Source organism: Ipomoea nil, unplaced genomic scaffold (genome assembly GCF_001879475.1).
Source record: "Ipomoea nil cultivar Tokyo-kokei standard unplaced genomic scaffold, Asagao_1.1 scaffold2480, whole genome shotgun sequence".
Classification (NCBI taxonomy): Eukaryota; Viridiplantae; Streptophyta; class Magnoliopsida; order Solanales; family Convolvulaceae; genus Ipomoea; species Ipomoea nil.
The window spans coordinates 369,339-383,729 of NW_017618908.1; the positions used below are offsets into that span (position 1 = coordinate 369,339).

Below are 14,391 nucleotides of genomic sequence, written 5' to 3' on the forward strand. Positions count from 1 at the left end.
TATAATAATCGGTAATACTTATTAAGAAATAATAATAATCATTCAATTAGGAAATAATAATCTATATCTATACTATTATTAAAAACAAAATCATCATTTATTGCATTCTCGCCCAAACACTTCCGCCCAAATAATAGAAAAGAAATAATAATAAGTAATACTTATTAAGTAATTTCTGTTTCCTAATTTTATATAATAATTAGTGATACTTATTAAGGAATAATAATAATTCCAATTAGAGAATAATAATTATCACTCAATAGAAAATGATTAATAATCAGTAATACTTATTAAAAGAATAAATCAATAATTTTTTCCATTTCCCTTTTCAGTCAATTAGGATTTTTCTCCGTTTCATTTTCTATAATAATCCGTAATACTTATTAAAGAATAATAATAATCAATCAATTAGGAAATAATAATCTATATTCTATACTATTATTAAAAATAAAATCATACTTTATTGCCTCCCCGCCCAAACACTTCTGTCCAAACAATAGAAAATAAATAATAATAAGTAATACTTATTAAGTAATTTCCGTTTCCTTTTATATAATAATCAGTAATACTTATTAAGGAATAATAATAATCATTCAATTAGGCCGGGAATAATAATACTTATTAAGGAATAATAATAATTATGCAATAGAAAGGAATAATAATCAGTAATACTTATTAAAAAAAATAATCAATAATATTTTCCTTTTCCATTTTCAGTCAATTAGGGATCTTTCTCTGTTTCATTTTCTATAATAATCGGTAATACTTATTAAGGAATAATAATAATTAGTCAATTAGGGAATAATAATCTATATTGTATATTATTATTAAAAACAAAATCCTCCTTTATTGCATTCCCACACAAATAATAGAAAATAAATAATAATAAGTAATACTATATTACTGAAAATATTGATGGATTAATTTAATCTTTGAATTATAGTGATTTCTTTTTTCTATATGCCAAAACGAAAATAAAATAAAATATATTGTCCATATTATACAAATTATAACAAAGAAAATCCATTATGGAATTACATTTAAGAGAAGAAATTCCTATTACATGAAAAGTGAAAAGGACATTATGGCAATTAATACTCAAATTTTTAATCATTTTCCGGATTGTAGCGGTTTGATTTTTGATAGGTAATAATTAATGAGATCAATAATCCTTTATATAATAAAGCTATATGGTTTGAGAAATATTTAATGTTACAATTAATGCAACAACATCCTTTACTATTAAAAAAAAAAAAAGCACAACATTTAAAAAATAAAATAGATATATATTATATAATCATATAAAAAATATACTTTTGAAAAATAAAATAGCTATATATTGTATAATCATATAAAAAATGTGTTCAATTAGAGTTTAAATTTACACCTACAAAATTTGAAATTTGCTTTCCAAATGTAATTATCTTAGTTATTATTCGTATTGTGAAAATTATAATATAGATGAAATACAATTAAGAATAAATCAATGTAGTTATGTAAATTCTCTCTATAAATTTATTTGAATATGCACATAATTAGAGATTTATATTAATCATACAAAATTTTAATTTTAATTTTAATTGTAATTTTGTATTCTATAAAAATAATAAATACTTGACCAATAGAAACTCAAAAATATTATTATATTAAATAATTTAAAATATTTTAGTTTTTTTATTTTTTATTTATATTTATAATAACATAATTTTTTCCCGTGCATCACGCGAGTGAATTACTAGTTTTATTAAAATGATGCTAAGTTTGAGCGAGAAAAATTGGCCAAACACTTTTGTTATTATATATATATATATATATATATATATATATATATACTTCCCGGCCAATTGCTTTCACTTACTCCCTCTCTACCTCTTACAACTACATTGACCTAGCTAGCTTAATTCCTTCACTCAACTCTCTACCTCTTCTTCTTGATTCCTTCTAAGTTGTAATTATGGATTTTGTGTCAAGGCCGTTGGTTCTGCTATCCCTACTACTTTTATGCTCTAAGTTCAGCGCTGACGCCCAAGATATTACGGTGAATCCTACTGAGCTTCGTCACAAGGGAGCCGGTATGTAAGAGATAGATCATATATATATATATATATATATATAGATAGAGAGAGAGAGAGGACCACGGTTCCAGTTCGAACCGTAGGTTTGAACCGGAATCGTGACTGTGCAAACCGGAACCGTCCGTACGGTTCCGGTTCCGGTTCTTAACCAGTTAAGGTTTGTAAAATCTTGGAACCGCCAAACCAAAAAAAAATAAATATTATAGTGTTATTTTTAATTTTTTTTTAAATAATTCCGGTTAGAACCGCCGGTTCTAACCGGAACTGCCGGTTCTGAACCGGAACCGGAACCTTACTATAAGGTTCCGGTTTCGGTTTCGCCATCCACGGAACCAGAACCGGCGGTTCCGAACCGGAACCGGAACCGTGGTCCGTGGTCACCCCTATATATATATATATATATATATATATATATATATATATATATATATATATATATAGTTTGTCATTTCATTTTTATTTTGAAAAATATAATAATGTTTATATATTCTAACTTGGTATACACACATGTAGTGTGCTTGTCTGGGATCCCAGCAGCGTACTACATTGCTCCGGGATTTGATGAAGGGGTTGACAATTGGGTGGTTTTCCTTCCGGTAAATAAGTAAATTCACATATTATTTATATTTATATATTTATATATATATATATATATATATATATATATATATTTTATACAACAATAATAATACTTAAGTAAATGTATGTAATTTGGATGATATGATTTTAGGGTGGAGGGTGGTGTTATACTTTGGATGAATGTGTGAACTATATAAAAACAAATTTGTATAACCAAACTGCCGGCCTTCAAAATTTTACTGGTATATTGAGCAACGACAAGACCCAAAATCCAGGTTGCAATTTTATATATTTGTATATATTTTCAATTAGTTAGTTATACTTCATTTTTATTTATATATAACTAACACATAAATGTCTTAGATTTTTTCAATTGGAATAAAGTAATGATAAGGTATTGTGATGGTTCGTCTTTTACTGGGAACTCAAAGAAAATATATAATGTAAGTAAATTGAAATTTTATACTTTTTTGATTGGATTAAAATATATTATTTCTTATCAATTTTTTGTTTACATTAATATGTAGGGTACTAAACTGTATTTTAAAGGAGCTAGGATTTTTGAATCCACTTTGAAAGTGCTGTTGAAAAAGGGAATGAAGTCCGCAAAGAATGTACGAATTTCATTTTTGATAATTTAATTACACTACAATTCTTTACTTAACTATTTTTATTTATTTTTTTAATTAAGGAAACACATTATTAATTATATTATCCTCGGTTTGTAATATTTATAAAATTGTAGGCTCTTTTAGTTGGGGAATCAGCAGGAGGAGTGGCTGCCATGTTGCATTGTGACAGTTTTCGACAAAAATTTTCAAACTCCACTCATGTCAAATGTCTTTCAGATGCTGGATATTTTTTTGCTGCGTAAGTTTAATTTTTACTTTTGTACTATTTTAAATTAATTTATTTTAGATTTATCATTTTACTTACCGATTTAAGTTTTGTTATGATTGTAAAAATTTTATCTAGAAAAAAGCACAACTTTTGGAGTAAAAGTCTCTTTGTGTCCATTTTCGAAGGAGTGGTGAATTTACATGTATAGCCTTACACACTCTTTAATATAATATTTAAGTTAAATTATTATTAATTAACGGGTGTGTTTGTGTGGATTAGAGACCAACTAAGATGTTGCCCAAATCTTGCACCTCCAAATTCACTCCTACAATGGTAATTAAGCTGCAAATTATATCACCGACTAGAATCCATTATACACATTATATGATAAATTGATTATATATATAATTCTATATAATTGCTTATAACTTATATATTTGGTTTTTGCAGTGCTATTTCGCACAAAATGTACAACATGATATTAAAACTCCAATTTTCTTCATCATGTCGGAATTTGATTCTGTTGAGGTTTTAATTTTAATTTGTCTTTTTTATATATCATTTATTGAATTTAAAAAATAATACTTCGCATGAAATAGTTATACCATGGACCCGCTCTAAAATACACAATTTACATACTGAATGTTCATAATTTACATATTGAATGTTATATTTATTTCCAAATATTGTTAAGGCTTATTGTATATACTATTATCTAATTCAGATTGCGTTTACAACTGACAAATCATACGATGATTGCATGAAATACAAAACTTGCACATCTGATCAAATTAATGTTATGCAAGGTTAGCGTTGCATTATAATCATTACAATTATTTTCCGTAATTGCAACCAAAATTTACTTTAAAAATATTTCATTTTGCATTACACAAAACTTCGTTTATTTATTAAAAAAAATGAATTTTTACATTTAATTTGTTGTGTTATTTCAGATTTACGATTGGAGTTGTTGAATATATTGCCAGAACAAGACAATCGATCATCGAGAGGATTCTTGATCTTATCTACCTATGCCCATGGCCATGCACTATATTCTCATTGGTATGAACCTGCGGCTGGGACTAACAAGGTACACATGAAAATACATTAATTTTATTATAATTAACAATAAATACAATATCTATTAGTACAAGTTCGAACTTCATAAATAAAATGAATAAAATAAATAAATGATGTTAATGTGATGAAAATGGCAAATTCTTTTATAGTGTCAACTAATATTTGTTGTTGTTTCTTTCTTCTTCTTCTTCTTTTTTTTTAACAGACAATGGCAAATTTTTTTGGAGATTGGTATTTTGACAGAAAAGTTGTGCAGATCATCCAGAAATGTAGCGATCCCTATGTTTGTAAATAAAATGATGAAGTGTTGTGATGTTGTGTGATGAATGGTTGATAATAGATGTTATATGTGTCTTTAAAGTTTGAATGTATTATTTGTAATTGTTTATCCCAAATTATTTTATGCTTTTTGGTCTTTTCTTTTCTCCTTATCTCTATTTTTTTGTTTTTTTTTTTTGTTTTTTTGTTTTTTTGTTTTTTTTGTTTTTGTGTGCCTTTTGTCCACATTCATTAAATGATTAGAGTACTACTTAAACAATAAATCAATTATTAAGTATAGAAATGAGAATTGAGAAACAAAACGATTAATAATAAATAAGAAAATAAAAAGATTTTTTTTAAAAAAAAAAAAAAAAAAGAGAAATGAATATGATACACCAGATCCACGGGATGAGTTAACGACAAATGGGTTACCACGTTCTATTCGGATCAAGAAACTGAGTCATGAATAGAAGGACAATAATTTTGTTTACAAATAAGAAAGGCATGAGAATAATTCATGAAGTTAAAGAATATTTGTTTACCTTGTTTATGCAGTTTACGTCTTTGGTAGAATATTTGTATAAGAGCTATGACGGGTTAAAGCATTGAGCAGACAATAAGAATTATCTCTTCTTCCACCTTCTGTTAGTTCCCTTCTCATTTTTCTTTCTGTACTTTCTCATTTTCTTCATTCTTGGAGCCTGCACTCGTTCGAAGTAGTGTCCAAAACTGATACACAACGTATCAATTGTTGCTTTCATTGGTTCGTTCTCACTTTTCCATACATGTCTACCAACCAAGATAATCCCGCTAATGAAGTTTTGTTAGCTGCACTCCAACAAACAGTAAAGCAACAGGTTGATATCCTCACCGTCCAAATTCAAACCTTACAAGGAAAATATGTTTCACAGGCACTAGCAATCGACACAGTACATCAACAGATCAATCAACTACAATCGCATGTCAAAGGAAAATCTGTTGAAGGCCATGAGGGGAATTCTTATGGATTGTTACCAACACCAATAGTTCATACCCTTTTTCACGCTAAACGGGAATAGGAGACTCATATATATAAATAATGTACTTTTAGTATATTAAAAATGTATTTTTTATTTATAGTGTGTAAAAATGTGGGGACCATGGTTTATGGAATAATGATAGTTCAAATTGAACATCACCGTCAATCGTTATACCTTGGACCCGTGTCCAGCATGCTTGCTGGACACGGGTAACAGTGCCGTTAGGCACTGTTATCTCCTTTGTTTTTTTTTTAAAAAATTTCAGATCACTTTGTTATAGAAGTATATGTTCATAATTTTATTACTATATGTTAATAACTATACATTCATAACTCCATAACTATACGTTCATAACTCTATAACTGTACATTCATAACTCTATAACTGTACATTCATAACGTCATAACTGTACATTCATAACTCCATAATTGTACATTCATAATTTTCGAAGCTCTATGTTCACAATTTTAGAGCTCTATGTTCATAATTTTATCACTATATGTTCATAATTGTAAGTTCATAATGTTAGAGCTCTTTGTTCATAATTCGATCAATAACTGTACATTCATAATTCCATAACTGTAGATTCATAATCTCATAACTGTAGATTCATAACTCCATAACTGTAGATTCATAACTCTATAACTGTACATTCATAATCTTCGAAGCTCTATATTCACAATTTTAAAGCTCCATGGTCATAATTTTATCACTATATATGTTCATAATTGTAAGTTCATAATGTTAGAGCTCTGTGTTCATAATTTCATAATTGCATAACTGTACATTCATAACGGCATAACTGTACATTCATAATCAAAAAAAAAAAATAACACCATTAACGGCAAAACGCGCGCAAAATTTTTTTTTTTTAACTAAATGACGCGTTTTTTTTAAAAAACGATGTCGTTTTGGGCCCGTGTCCAGGGCATAATTTGCCCATCACCGTTTAGCAAGCAACTTAATCACAAACATAATCCCATTAATATAAATGACTGGAGAAACGGCCCACAGTGAAGCCCAATAATAGCCCACAAAAGTTGCCCCGATTCACACTCGAACATTTTAACTGAAAAACGAATAAACTACCCGCTTAGCGGCATCCGATGAATCCAGAAGCCTTCAGCTGAACCCCCCCAAAAAAAAAATGTCATTTTTGAGGTCAGTGGCGACTGCAAAAACAACTGCGATAATAGCAGCGATACCAACGGCAGCTGCCATTGCAGCTTCTTCTTCCTCTTCTTCCAAGCCATCTACTTACTCTCTGCGTCTCTCCAAGAACCCCAGTTTCTGGTCGGTTTCTTGTTCCAACCCAATTCTCAGACCCGCCGGACTTGCTTTTGCGAAATCCTACCACCCTCCTTCGGCTGTTCAGATGGAGGCGCCTTCTTCCGATCAACACTTATCCTCCCTTCAGGTACTGTGATTTTTACTACTCCCTGCCTAATACTTCTCTTCCACCAAAAATCTGATTTTTATATTATTTATTTCTTTGTTTTTTTTTTTTTTTTTTTCCATTTGTAGGACGGCGCCGCCTTGCCGGAATTGCTGGTAAGTATAATCCGTAATGGTTTACTTGAAAAATCTGTATATATTGAAAGAGGAGGTAAATTTATAGTAAAAAACAAATCTTTACAGGCCTTTAGTTATAAATGTGATGATTTGTCGCCTTTGAAGCATAATGCAGAAGACTAGATCAAATTTGACTGCATTTCTTGTAAACAACCCATATTCAGTACATTAAGACATTGTTTTGCCTAAGTTGTTTTTGTTATTCTTGGAGTATTTTGCAATGTTATTGCACATGTACATATGTAATACTATGTATCTTCTTTAGATACTGTATGAAGCTTTTCATTTTAAGGTTAGTATAAAGGATGTTCAGGTTATGTTTTAGGGTATTGCTTTGTTGATTTTAGGATTCTTAATTTGATGATTTGTTGATGACAGACAGAGTTTATGGTGGAAATGTCTTGTGAAGGCTGTGTTAAGTCTGTCAAGAGTAAATTGCAGGCAATTGAAGGTGAGTGATATTCTTGTTCAGAATTTTTTATTGCAGTAAATTCATTTTTGGTCGGCTTTCTGTTTCAGGGGTGAAGAATGTGGATGTGGATCTGAGTAATCAAGTTGTGAAAGTTCTTGGGTCGTTGCCTGTGAAGACTTTAACTGAAGCTTTGGAGCAAACTGGTCGAAAGGCTCGACTGATTGGACAAGGAGTTCCAGAAGGTTTGCAAACCTTAACCTTAACCTTAACCTGTTTTTATTTGTTTAGTAAAACACTTTTTCTCGTTCCTCTATTATCTGCTTCGCGTCATCATCACCTTATGATCTTTGACGATGTTGAGCAGATTTTCTTATTTCTGCTGCCGTAGCTGAATTCAAAGGACCAGATATTTTTGGAGTCGTTCGTTTTGCCCAGGTGACTATGGAGATGGCTAGAATCGAAGCTAACTTCACTGGACTCTCACCTGGAAGGCACGGTTGGTCAATCAATCAATATGGCGATCTGACACGAGGCGCAGCCAGCACTGGCAACGTGTACAATCCAACTCCCGAGACTGAAAACCAGGTGCCCTTTCCATCCCGAGACTCTTTGGAATGAAACATTGGCAAAGTTTTATGTTCAAATGCTGCAAGTCCATTGGTTAATGCTTATTGATATTTCACTATTTCAGCCACTTGGCGACCTGGGAACACTAGATGTCGATGAAAAAGGTGAAGCATTCTTTTCTGGAGTTAAAGAAAAGCTAAGAATCGTGGATCTCATCGGGCGAGCAATAGTTGTGTATGAAACCGAAGATAAATCAGATCGAGGCATTAAAGCAGCAGTGATAGCTAGAAGTGCTGGAGTTGGTGAGAACTACAAGAAACTCTGCACCTGTGATGGAGTTACTATCTGGGAAGCAAATGCCAAAATCTAAATGTGTATAGTTTCTTGATTTCTGTTGGATTTGTCATACATTTGCAAGCTTGAACACAAACCCAGAAAGTAAAGAAGACAAGATTTACGAGATTCAACACATCCACATAAATGAAACTGTTCTTTTATTAATTGTAATGGTAATAACTAGATTCCTATGACCAACATTAGGTCTACGATGCATAAACGAGGAATCATTCAGGTTCTCGAAGATGGCAGCAGACCGTCCCTTTTGGCCATCTCATAAAGGGCAATAGCAGTTAGCGTTTTTGCATCAGCTGTAGAGCGCCAAAGCTTCTCATATGGAACTACATGAACCTTAATTAGCTCGCCATGATCTCGAAGACCTGTTTCTTTCCCTTGTAGCTGTCTAATTTTCTCTATACTCACATTCCCTCTGTACAGAAACAGACTAATCTCCTCGTCACAGCCTCCCTAGCATGAAAAAACCATAATAAAAACACAATTTTTAAGGAGAATAAAGATGGAGTAATCTACAGATTCAAAGCCATAAAGTACTATGATTTCTCTTCTCATATGTGAGATGTCAAAAACCATAAGAAACAAACGATTTTTGGAAAAGGGAAACGCATACAGGAGAAGGGAAGACTCTGCAGCCAGTAGAAGGGTCCAGAAGCGCTGTAAGGTCAATCATGTCTTGCGCATTTAAATGTATTCCGGTCTCTTCTTCAACCTGCCAGATATTTATATATATTATATATATAAGATGCATATATCTCTGTGTGTGTGTTTCATGTGTGCACGAGAGAGAGAGAGAGAGACCTCTCGAACTGCTGTTCCCGCAAAGTCACCATTGTCATCATCTAACATCCCGGCTGGCAATTCCAATATAAGCCTCCCAACAGGGACCCTGACCTTTTACACATTTGAACTCAATTTAGAGTTTATAAATATCATAAGCTAACAGCTATTCGAGAAAAAAGAAATGGAAAACGGATATCCTGCAAGGATATATCAATAGTAAATAGAGATAGCGACATGGAAAAATTACCTGCTCCGTGAGCACAGCATAATTCTCACCCTCCGACTCCAAAATGATTAGCACTGCAACAGCTGGTCCTCGTGCAAAGACAATACCAGGAACCTAAGCATTTTATATCTAAAAACATAATAAGTCTCAAACAAAGTTATATCCTTAATTTATGCTCACTACACTGCAACAGAAACATGTTAACAATAATTGAAAGGCAATGAGAAGTCTCGTCACATACCTTTTGTCCCGTCTCCTTATCAATAATATCCGCTTTGAACTTGAGAAACCCAACACGTTTGCCAAACATATCTACACCCTTCTCCGGCAAGGTGGATTATATGAAAGAAAGAGAATATACTAATTAGTTCTGGAACCCCAAACACGACAACTTGGAATAGATTAACAATCTAGTTACCTATTCACATGAACTTCTTAGTCCTACATTAATCATTTCAAAAAAAACATTGCTAAACCTGAATCAGCACTTGTGTCAAAGACATTGACCCATTAGCCAGCAGGCCTGTTTCAGTTTGTATATTTTTCAGCCACTGCTTGAATAGAGAGGACTCAATAGCATTCCTGCAAACATCAAACAACTCCACTTGATTCCAAAGTCGAGCACAAAAAGGGCAATTCCAATCAAGTTGATTAGGTTATTGACTTAGTAACTACAAGGTTCGACTCCAAGCACAAAAAGATCTAATTTTGTCTACCACCAGCATTCAACTCCTTATACCCAAATATAGGGAATCATAGAAAAAGCTCTTTCTACACAAGCCCATATAAACATGGAAGAATTATTACCAAAGATTACAAATTTATCCAATTTAGTACAATACATTGAAATGGGCATTCTTAATTAGCCATACAATAGCAAATATACACCAAAAATAAGCATATATATGACACACCCATTAATTCATCTCATCAACATATATAAATGTAATGAAAACAATAAAAGGGAGAAAATTCTTGCTTGAATTGGGTGTCGGAGAGGCCAGGAGCAGCGACAACGGAGACGGGTTGACCGAGTTGACTCGGGAGACTGAGGGTGTGGATGAGGTGAGTGGGCGACTCGGTCGCCATCTTCACGGAGAAATTTCTGGGAGTTCTGTGAATCAGTAGAGTGGGGGCAAATTTCTTGAGCTGCCTCGAAAACGTTATGGACATCGAAGAAGAGACAGTGGCGCGTGACTGAAGAAGCGTCATCGGTTTATATATTTTAGTACAAGTGTGATTCTTGTCGCAGGTAGAACTGTAATGTTGAATTGAAGGAAAATTTCAATTTGCACCTCGAGGTTTCTTTTAATTTCAATTTTGCCCACATAATTTGTTGTAATTTTTTTTTTGTATCAGTCAATTTGGTCCATCAATTTAATTCAACTCTGATGATCCATATTGGGCCGTTGGGCTGATTAGCTTGACGACAGCACAGCACCACGTGTCTAAATTAATGGGCTTTTTCATGTTTATCCTGTTTGGGAAATCATGAATGACACCCATGTAACTGAATATGTTCCCAAATAATACTTTAATCAACCACTTGCAATTACGTCCTTAGGCGTCGATTAATCATTGTTTAAGCGGAATTTTTGTAACACTGTTATGAATGTTATTTTGTCAAGATTCACAAAATGTCCATACACCAATCTCTTTAATGTATCTTTAACCCTCATTCATTAAACTCTTGATCAACCTAATATCATACTGTGTGTTATTTTGTGTCATTTAATGTTTTATATTCAATGATACTCATAACTATTTAATTAGGTAAAAACTTATCACATGCTACAAATAGCATTACTTAATTTATACTTAGTGTACTCTTCAAAATTGTTAATTAATAAATAATAAATAGTTGTAAAATATATCCTACAAATGAAAAATTCTTTACCTCAGAACTTTTACATCTCAATATGACATGATTACAGATGAATGAATCATAATAACTTAACTGTCCATTAGATAAAAGAACCAGTGTCTATATTCACAAAAAGTCATTCCCATATTGTTGAGGATGAAATTTTCACATTACAATTCTCAAAACTTGTTCTTGCATTCTTATGTATAATTTAAAAATTGTAAAATATCTACTATAGAAGAAGTCATAACTAACATTTTCAAAATTTCAATGACAATATATAAAACAGCTTGTGAGCCAAGCCCTAAAATTTTGGATGGAATTTAGGAAAATGGGAATTCAGACACATCCGCCATTGGGTCCCACTCTTACAGCTCACATGCTTTTCCAGCATGTGGTACAGTGACCCCACACTCTCCAAATCCACCCAATACCTTACCGACACTCTCCCAAATCTAGATCTCCACCGTCCGACGCCATCATCGACCTGCCATTAATCACTCCCCTTTATAACTGCTCCCTCTCAAGATCTCTGTGTTCTTTGCAGAACGTTAAAGATTCAATCTTTATTATTATTATTTTTGGTTTTGCATTCTTGATTGTTCTGCGTGGTGGTCAGCAATGGTGGAGGCGCAGACATGGACTACCCGGAGGATGAGTAATCCGAGGTTGGAGTCGAATGAGCAGGTTTTGGACATGCCCATCACTCCCACTGCTGAGGTGAGGCAGCAGCAGTACGGGAACGGCTTCGGGTTCGGTCTGGGGACCTTAATCTCCCCGAACATTCTCACCGCCGTCATCATTGCTTCCTGGTACTGCTCCAACATCGGTGTGCTGTTGCTCAACAAGTATCTCCTCAGCTTCTACGGCTACCGGTACCCGATTTTCTTGACTATGTTGCATATGTTGTCCTGCGCCGCCTACAGTGTGGTCGCCATAAAGTGGCTAGAAGTGGTGCCTTTCCAGCATATCCTTAGCCGGAAACAGTTCTTCAAGATTCTTGCTTTGAGTGCCATTTTTTGTTTCTCCGTTGTTTGTGGGAATACTTCTTTGAGGTACCTCCCGGTGTCATTCAACCAAGCAATCGGCGCCACCACGCCGTTTTTCACTGCGATTTTCGCTTTTGTGATTACTTGCAAGAAGGAGTCTGCGGAGGTTTATTTGGCTCTGGTCCCAGTGGTTTTAGGCATTGTTTTGGCTAGCAATAGTGAGCCCTTATTTCATCTCTTTGGGTTCTTGATGTGCATCGGCTCCACTGCTGGGAGGGCCTTGAAATCTGTGGTTCAGGGTTTGTTGCTGACTTCTGAGGCAGAGAAATTGCACTCCATGAACCTTTTACTCTACATGGCTCCAATGGCAGCTCTCATTTTGCTGCCCTTTACACTCTACATTGAGGGCAATGTTTTGGGGGTGACAGTGGAGAAGGCGAAGGGAGATGGGTTCATGGTTTTCTTGTTAATTGGGAACGCAACCGTGGCGTATTTAGTTAACTTGACAAATTTCTTGGTCACAAAACACACAAGTGCCTTAACACTGCAGGTTTTGGGCAATGCCAAGGCTGCAGTGGCTGCAGTGGTGTCCGTTTTGATCTTCAGGAACCCGGTGACAGTGATGGGGATAACCGGATTCGCGGTCACAATTATGGGCGTCGTGCTTTACAGTGAGGCAAAGAAGAGATCCAAAGCCACAGCTCATTGATAATGCATCTGGTCAGGCTCTTTTGCTTTAATCTTTTTGCATTCCTTTAGAATTTATTCTGGAATCAAAGGCATATATAGTGATTGAATGATTATCCCATTGTAAATGAAAGATGGGGTATGGTGGGAGAAAAGAAAAAGGTTTCATGGGGGGTTTGCTTTTTTCTACATACATAACTGTTCTTGATTATTGGGGATTGTTTAGGAGAATAAAGCTGTCTCTTTTACTTTCCCCTCTCTGTAATTCTATATACTCCTTTGATTGATGCTGCAATTAGAACAATGGAAGACTGATACTTCGATATTATTATATTTTGAAGCAATTTTTTTGAGGAGCAGAATTGTCCTCCTTCCTATCTAGCACTGCAATTTCATTCATTTTTGCATCATATATTTGTCTAATTGTGAAAATTCAAGACTATATGAACACCTTCATTGAACAACAAGCTAGTAATTGAGGTAGTTTAATCTGTAGATCGAGCATACATGCCATAATGTTTATGGCTTCTGCGAGTTATCCTTCTTTAGACGACTAGAAGTGGGAGAGGAAGGAAGGAAAGGGCATACCTTAGATAAATAGGGCACTCTCATCGTGTTTAAAATTAGATTCGGATACTGAAACACGAAAGGAAATTAATGTATTTGGAGTTAAGTTGCCTGGTTGGATTCTTTTTGCCTAATGGATACTAAAACATTATTGCAGTACCTATTCTAGGTTGTGGGGCAAGAATATATGGTTGGATAGTGTTGTGGCAATTTAGTAAACAACTTCATGGGTTGGGACTCTTGAGTATAAATTGAATGTAGCAGATCAGATGTTGCTTTCTTGAAAGGGAAATGGAGTGGAGGGTAAGGTGGAATGATTCAACCAACCACTTGCATGCTTCACAAAGAAAACCCAACCCTTCAATAGCAAAGGTGTTTGGTCTTTCTTCCAACCGCCTTGGTAACTGTATCTTCTCGCTCTCGAGACATGATTCAACTGGTTGGTCTACTGTAAGGTTGAAAAATCGAATCTTGGAGGTAACCCTAGTTAAGTTGGTTATACTGTTATTTTGGTAACCA

General features: G+C 33.8%; 4 protein-coding genes across 4 annotated transcripts; 3 read left to right on the top strand and 1 right to left on the bottom strand.

Annotated features, from left to right (window-relative positions):
* Positions 1-1,987: 1,987 nt before the first annotated feature.
* Positions 1,988-4,305, top strand: LOC109152708 (pectin acetylesterase 7-like). Its single transcript, XM_019300358.1, has 10 exons — positions 1,988-2,072; positions 2,589-2,671; positions 2,806-2,929; positions 3,018-3,097; positions 3,182-3,268; positions 3,400-3,524; positions 3,630-3,696; positions 3,774-3,827; positions 3,945-4,022; positions 4,219-4,305. Exons 4-10 carry the CDS (start codon positions 3,041-3,043, stop codon positions 4,303-4,305), a joined length of 555 nt encoding a protein of 184 aa, XP_019155903.1. The 5' UTR covers positions 1,988-2,072; positions 2,589-2,671; positions 2,806-2,929; positions 3,018-3,040.
* A 2,640-nt stretch (positions 4,306-6,945) lies between these two features.
* Positions 6,946-8,906, top strand: LOC109153313 (copper chaperone for superoxide dismutase, chloroplastic). The gene is made up of 6 exons (XM_019301206.1): positions 6,946-7,271; positions 7,379-7,405; positions 7,805-7,877; positions 7,946-8,080; positions 8,203-8,423; positions 8,530-8,906. Exons 1-6 carry the CDS (start codon positions 7,002-7,004, stop codon positions 8,773-8,775), a joined length of 972 nt encoding a protein of 323 aa, XP_019156751.1. The 5' UTR covers positions 6,946-7,001; the 3' UTR covers positions 8,776-8,906.
* LOC109153314 (nudix hydrolase 14, chloroplastic) lies at positions 8,883-11,009 on the bottom strand. Its single transcript, XM_019301207.1, has 7 exons — positions 10,745-11,009; positions 10,242-10,347; positions 10,007-10,084; positions 9,787-9,879; positions 9,558-9,650; positions 9,370-9,468; positions 8,883-9,209 (listed from the first exon to the last, which is right to left on the bottom strand). Exons 1-7 carry the CDS (start codon positions 10,975-10,977, stop codon positions 8,973-8,975), a joined length of 939 nt encoding a protein of 312 aa, XP_019156752.1. The 5' UTR covers positions 10,978-11,009; the 3' UTR covers positions 8,883-8,972.
* Positions 11,010-11,942: 933 nt separating this feature from the next.
* On the top strand, positions 11,943-13,653 carry LOC109152614 (probable sugar phosphate/phosphate translocator At1g12500). Its single transcript, XM_019300252.1, has one exon. The coding sequence runs from the start codon at positions 12,251-12,253 to the stop codon at positions 13,325-13,327; it is 1,077 nt and encodes a 358-aa protein (XP_019155797.1). The 5' UTR covers positions 11,943-12,250; the 3' UTR covers positions 13,328-13,653.
* Positions 13,654-14,391: the final 738 nt, after the last annotated feature.